At 38.2% G+C, this 6,485-nt stretch overlaps 2 protein-coding genes across 3 annotated transcripts; one reads left to right on the plus strand and one right to left on the minus strand.

Annotated features, from left to right (window-relative positions):
* The first annotated feature begins 326 nt into the window (after positions 1 to 326).
* LOC118752533 (protein transport protein Sec23A-like) lies at positions 327 to 4,001 on the plus strand. Of its 2 annotated transcripts, XM_036487439.1 has the most exons (6): positions 327 to 605; positions 665 to 1,944; positions 2,019 to 2,172; positions 2,520 to 3,068; positions 3,313 to 3,333; positions 3,744 to 4,001. In XM_036487439.1, exons 1-6 carry the CDS (start codon positions 327 to 329, stop codon positions 3,831 to 3,833), a joined length of 2,373 nt encoding a protein of 790 aa, XP_036343332.1. In that variant the 3' UTR covers positions 3,834 to 4,001. The 2 variants fall into 2 exon arrangements, with proteins under 2 accessions (XP_036343332.1, XP_036343333.1); XM_036487440.1 differs by lacking the exon at positions 3,313 to 3,333 and having other exon boundaries at positions 3,744 to 3,997.
* A 632-nt stretch (positions 4,002 to 4,633) lies between these two features.
* On the minus strand, positions 4,634 to 6,227 carry LOC118752534 (calcineurin B homologous protein 1-like). Its single transcript, XM_036487441.1, has 3 exons — positions 6,017 to 6,227; positions 5,152 to 5,415; positions 4,634 to 5,090 (listed from the first exon to the last, which is right to left on the minus strand). Exons 1-3 carry the CDS (start codon positions 6,081 to 6,083, stop codon positions 4,852 to 4,854), a joined length of 570 nt encoding a protein of 189 aa, XP_036343334.1. The 5' UTR covers positions 6,084 to 6,227; the 3' UTR covers positions 4,634 to 4,851.
* Positions 6,228 to 6,485: the final 258 nt, after the last annotated feature.

The following is a 6,485-nucleotide window of genomic DNA, read 5'->3' on the forward strand; positions in this document are numbered from 1 at the left end:
ATTTTTACTAGCAGAAACTAGCAGCTGTCAAAATGAATAAACCAAAATTCGCGCTAATATTTTCAATAGTCAAATTGTGAGCTTAGTTCTGTCAATTTTCCCATTCTTCTTCTTGCTAATAATTATCTGCTAAAAAAGAAAAGAAACAAAGCCAACGATTATCTGGATTTATCTAGCAAAACTGACAGTGGCAGTGGACAGACGCGACTTGTCAAAAATTGGACATGATTGTGACGTGGACTTAAAAAAAAAATTGTCGGAGGAAATCTAATTTGATTTTTGTGTAAAGGAACAAAGAATTTCTGGATAAGTCGTCCTCAACTGTGATGACGACCTACGAAGAGTTCATTCAGCAGAATGAGGATCGCGACGGTGTGCGTCTTACTTGGAACGTTTGGCCTTCAAGTCGCATCGACGCTGGTCGCCTGGTTGTGCCACTTGCTTGTCTCTACCAGCCACTGAAAGAACGTCCGGATCTGCCACCTATACAATACGAGCCGGTTTTGTGTACACGCGCTAACTGTCGGGCAATACTTAATCCCCTCTGTCAGGTAGATTATCGTGCAAAGTTATGGGTGTGCAACTTTTGTTTCCAACGTAATCCGGTGAGCTCATAATTCAACCGTAAAAATTATTGATTTAACTAATTTATTTTCCTAAAAAGTTTCCTCCACAATATGCAGCGATATCAGAGCAGCATCAACCCGCTGAATTAATTCCTGGATTTAGCACAATAGAATATACGATTGCACGTGCTCCATGCATGCCGCCGGTTTTCATATTTCTCGTAGATACTTGCATGGATGAAGAAGAATTAGATGCCCTAAAAGATTCTTTACAAATGTCGTTAAGTTTATTGCCTCCCAATGCCTTAGTTGGGCTTATCACTTTCGGCAAAATGATTCAAGTGCACGAATTGGGTGCTGAAGGCTGCTCTAAGAGCTATGTCTTTCGCGGCACCAAGGATCTAACTGCAAAGCAAGTGCAAGATATGTTGGGTATAGGTAGGCAAAGTGGTGGACCTGCAAGTGCACCTGGCCAACCGGGTCAGCCAATGCCGGGTCAACAACGAGTACCAGGTGCCGCGAATACTGCAGCGCCTGCTGTACCTGCAGCCAATCGGTTCCTCCAGCCCATTAGCAAATGTGACATTGCTCTGGGCGACTTATTAAGCGAATTGCAGCGCGACCCTTGGCCAGTACCGCAGGGCAAGCGATACTTGCGTTCCACTGGCGCTGCATTGGCGATTGCCGTGGGTCTTCTTGAATGCACTTATCCCAATACAGGTGGTCGCATCCTGACCTTTGTCGGTGGACCTTGCTCCCAGGGTCCCGGCCAAGTGGTCGACGATGAACTAAAACATCCAATTCGTTCGCATCATGACATTCAAAAGGATAATGCCCGTTTTATGAAAAAGGCAATTAAGCACTATGATGCCTTGGCTCTAAGAGCTGCTACCAATGGCCACTGCATCGATATTTACTCATGTGCTCTAGATCAATGCGGTCTTATGGAGATGAAACAATGCTGCAATTCTACTGGCGGTCATATGGTATTAGGAGATTCGTTCAACTCGTCACTATTCAAACAAACATTCCAACGAGTGTTTGCACGAGATGCACGCGGGGATTTGAAAATGGCATTCAATGGCACACTGGAAGTGAAGTGCTCGCGCGAGCTAAAAATCTCGGGCGGAATCGGCTCGTGTGTGTCGCTGAATGTGAAGAGCTCGTCGGTGTCGGATGTGGAGATCGGCATGGGCAATACGGTGCAATGGAAGATGTGTACACTGAATCCAAGTTCCACGACGGCATTCTTTTTCGAAGTGGTTAACCAGCATGCAGCCCCTATGCCACAGGGAGGACGGGGATGTATTCAGTTCATAACTCAGTATCAGCACGCAAATGGACAACGTCGTATACGTGTGACGACATTGGCAAGAAAGTAATAAACATTTACTTTTATTTACATATTCATATTGTAATATAAATGTGTATACGAATTCTACATAAATTTAGTTGGGCAGACGCGACAACTAATTTACCGTACATAAGTGCAGGTTTTGACCAAGAAGCGGCAGCAGTTATTATGGCCCGCATGGTTGTCTACCGCGCTGAAACAGATGAAGGGCCAGATATATTGCGTTGGGTGGACCGACAGCTTATTCGTTTGGTACACACTAAGCACATAGCTTAATTTCCATATCGTTACCTTAATATAGAAAGGCCTCAACTCATTTTTTTTTTTCTCTCAAATCGAGTATTGCACAAAAGTCTGCCGATAACTCGCTAAGCATCTCCAGGATTTTAAAAATATCTACTACAACATGAAATTATTTACATTCTTAAATGAAAACAGCATTTAAAAGAAATTCGTAACAAAAAAAAAAATTGATTTTGTAAGGAGTTTTTTCATTACTCTGTAAAGAAACAAAATTTTTAGATCGGGCCTTTCTATATTAAGGTAACGATATAATTTGTAGAATGTCTAATTTAAGAGCTTTTTTTTTGCAAAACCAGTGCCAGAAATTTGGTGAATATAGCAAGGATGATCCGAATAGTTTCCGCTTGGCGCAAAACTTCAGCCTTTTCCCGCAGTTTATGTACCATCTGCGCCGTTCGCAATTCTTGCAAGTCTTCAACAACTCGCCGGACGAGACCACATTCTATCGGCACATGCTTATGCGCGAGGACCTCACCCAGTCGCTAATTATGATACAGCCAATTCTATACAGTTACTCCTTTAATGGTCCTCCAGAACCAGTGTTGCTTGACACATCGTCCATACAGCCCGACCGTATTCTGCTGATGGACACATTCTTCCAGATTCTTATTTATCACGGTGAAACAATCGCACAATGGCGAGCCCTCAAGTATCAAGACATGGCGGAATATGAGAACTTCAAGCAGCTGCTGCAAGCACCAGTGGATGATGCTCAGGAGATTTTACAGACACGTTTCCCCATGCCGCGTTACATTGATACCGAGCATGGAGGATCGCAAGCTCGTTTCTTACTTTCCAAAGTAAATCCTTCGCAGACGCATAACAACATGTACGCCTATGGGCAGGTGAGTGTTACACAATTAGGCACAGTATGTGCATGCATATGAACATAATAGTCCGATAAACAACAGTTAATTTGCGATGCGTTCCTTTTTATTTGCGTTTAAGCTTGCGCGCATTGTGTTTATTCGTTAAAGTTTCCATTTAATTTTAATTTAATTATTTTTCTTTTACGTGTGTTCGTTCGTCTCTGTTGTTAAATTGTCATTGCCGATGGATTGAATGTTTGCAAAAATGCCGAAAATGTAGTCACCAATCGGCCAGTCTACGGTATGATTTTTATGTTTTAATACAGTTTTTGCTACTTCTTGGCCGTCGAAGGTCTAAGAAGAATCTACATATAATAATAATAAAATTCGTTAAGAGATTTGCTTTGGGATTTCCTTTGGTGTATTGTAGTTTATTGCTTTCTTCACTATGCTTTAACACACTTTTATTGCTTTTGTTCACTTTTTAATCAGCCTTATTGCCAATTCCATGTGAATAAATCGATCCCATAATTTAACATGCAAAACAAAAACAAATTGTAAAAAATTGTTTTTGTTTGGCTTTATAATTTAAATATTTGTTCACATGGAATTCACGATAAGGCCGAATATTTTAAAAATGTATAGCTTTTTATATTGTTCTTCTTTGTATGATTTTCTAAAACCTTGTTTTTCATTTGAAATTCTATATAGGATGGTGGTGCTCCAGTGCTGACTGACGATGTATCGCTACAGCTTTTTATGGAGCATCTTAAAAAGCTTGCAGTCTCCTCAACAACTTGAATCGAAATTCTTTGGATGCGTTTATCGTTGTATTACTCAAAGTTTAAGGCGCTGATAAATCGGTTTTTTAGGAATACATAAGTAATGCTGCAGCATTTGTCGACATAAATAATTACGATTGTATCTATAAAAACATATGTTTAAAAATATTATAACATTCAAATCAAATCATACTCTTATCCTCGATGGTAGTGGCAGAAATCGAAGGTTGGTATTAGTAGTATTTACCAGATAGCTTATATCTGTCGTCATAAGCAACAACCGCCTAAGTCGACTTAAGAAAGAATTGAGTTATATAAGTATGCTATGGTATTCTGCAACTACTATTCCATGTGTATGTAAAATCCCCATCTCGCCTGCCAGGCTATTTAAAAAGTTATAGACGAAGATTTTTTGGTTTTTAAAACGTTTTTTCTCGAAATCGGGTTTTCGACTTAGGCGCACAGATATGTATAAACATACATATGTACATATCGCACACCGTCTTCAAAAGAGTCACAACTCAAAATAATACGTTCGTCAGAAAATGTGAAACCCTATTTCGTTGCACATGCTAATCATATAGGCAAGGACGACTTTACCTTAGGTTTTTTAAACAAATTATAACGACAATTTGCTCCAGCTTTTGCTGAAAGGTGAATAAAAGCTCTGTGTACATTTTTACTGCATAATTTCAAAAATGTCAAATTTTGAGTTGTGACTCTTTTGAAGATGGTGTGCGATATGTGCTTTTTGTTTACTCTCAGATACATCTCCCAGACCAAATAAAATGCAAATCTTGAAATATTAGCATTTTTAGAAGTATTTGCTTTTTAAGAGTTATTACTTTATTTCTATAACTGCGTTCACACATACTACATACATGTGCAAGTACATACGTTACTAATTCATGCACAACAGAATATACTAAATTCCAATAAACGCATTTGCCACAGAGAGCGAATATAACTTTCTTAATATTTTAATGCACATCAGGAGCTATTTTTTGATAATAGCTCTACTCAGAACGTACACAAATTTAATTAAGAAAACGAATCGACATTTTTTGTTCAACATCAGTTCGTTCTAAAGCTTTACAAAAGTCCTCAAAAGAAATTTTTCCTTGGCAACACAAGTCAGCTTCCAGGATTGTGCGTTCGGCTATGCTTAATAACTGGTCCTGACTGATATTTGCTCCGACCATCATATGGAGAATACTCAACAGCTCATCCCGACTTATGACACCGTCATCATCTAGGTCATACATTTTGAATGCAACTGAAAGTGAATTACGTTTGAAAGTTAATTTTAAGCATGTCATGCTTGACGATTTGATCACATTTTAACTTCTCTTCACGGCTATTCAAGCCATTTTCCTTTTTCGAATTAATTGGTCGAAAATGTGCCAACACATTCATGAATTGCCGGAAATTTACGCGATCATCAGTGCTATCTTCAAAGAAGGCATGCACAATGCGCTCACAAAGTGGATTGATGGCTAGTTCGGGTATGCGCAAAAAATCCTCACGAGACAATGTTCCACAATCGCCTCGATCCAATGAAGTGAAACGGGAATACAAACGTTCTATTTGATTTGACGTAACTGAAAGTTAGAGCGTTTCTGGTTTAATTACTCTGATGAAAATTTAATAAGGTTCAATTATATTTATCTAATCATACGATGCGATGTTGAAATTACGAAATTTAAACAGATAACTAATCTGCAAAATATAGACATACATACATACATACATACTAAGACGGACAGGAAAACTAACTATGTTATTAACGTTTATCGCACAACCATGATAATTGCTTGCACTTAACATATATAACTGATCCACACCTTCGTAAATATTTAAAGAAAATACGTATATATGAAAAAATTTAAGTATTAACGATTGAATGTACGTACATACATTGGACTCTGTGACGTCTAATTCGTGCTCCAAAATTGCAAAAATTAAAATACAACACCTAAGCAAGATATGATGCACTCACTGTTTACATCACGTGATAAGTGCAACTACATACTATGTGCATATTGAACATTTTTCCATTATTTTCAAACAGAAAATAAACAACTTAACCACTAAAAGAAGACCGGGATTAAATCTGCTTATGATTGAATTATATCAAAGAACAAAGAATTTATTCGACAATTTGATTATTTTGCATTCATTGCTCAAGTCGTATTTACTTACAACCCGTCTCTTCCTGAATTTGCGCGATCTCCTCTGGACGCAGCAGTAGTGACGACTTATTGCCCATTATGATTATTCAATAACGTCCAATAAATAAAACTTATTACCAATGGAAAAATAAAATCAACTAATAGTTGACTTCGCAACAACTGACGTATGTATGCATTTATGTATGTTGATCTTTCGGCAACTATCAAGGCGTATTTAAATACACCTTGGCAACTATCATCGAACAGCTGAATTTGACGGCCTCTTGCGTCGTGCTGCCACAGTTTGTAATTTTCCACCCTAGTTAACTAAAAAATTGTTATGGGGAACTTTTTTTATTTTACAAGTATTTAATATTGGCAAAGAAGGTAAATTTATAAGAAGGGAAAATACCAAAGAACGTAAATTTATAAGAAGCAGCGTTGCGGAAAATCGTCATTTTACCCTGGAAAAATCGTCATTTCGGCCAAAAAAACGTAAA

The sequence above is a fragment of the Rhagoletis pomonella genome, unplaced genomic scaffold (genome assembly GCF_013731165.1).
Source record: "Rhagoletis pomonella isolate Grant_MI unplaced genomic scaffold, Rhpom_1.0 Rhpom_scaffold_01609, whole genome shotgun sequence".
Lineage (NCBI taxonomy): Eukaryota > Metazoa > Arthropoda > Insecta > Diptera > Tephritidae > Rhagoletis > Rhagoletis pomonella.

Bases quoted from the DNA above. Each gene is read 5' to 3' on its own strand.
- LOC118752534 (XM_036487441.1), bottom strand. From the start codon at position 6,083: ATGGGCAATAAGTCGTCACTACTGCTGCGTCCAGAGGAGATCGCGCAA. The intron at 5,416-6,016 runs GTAAGTAAATAC...TCTAACTTTCAG, and splicing joins AATTCAGGAAGAGACGGGTT to TTACGTCAAATCAAATAGAA. The intron at 5,091-5,151 runs GTGATCAAATCG...ATTCACTTTCAG, and splicing joins CCGTGAAGAGAAGTTAAAAT to TTGCATTCAAAATGTATGAC.
- LOC118752533 (XM_036487439.1), top strand. From the start codon at position 327: ATGACGACCTACGAAGAGTTCATTCAGCAGAATGAGGATCGCGACGGT. The intron at 606-664 runs GTGAGCTCATAA...TTTCCTAAAAAG, and splicing joins TTTGTTTCCAACGTAATCCG to TTTCCTCCACAATATGCAGC. The intron at 3,069-3,312 runs GTGAGTGTTACA...CCGAAAATGTAG, and splicing joins ACATGTACGCCTATGGGCAG to TCACCAATCGGCCAGTCTAC.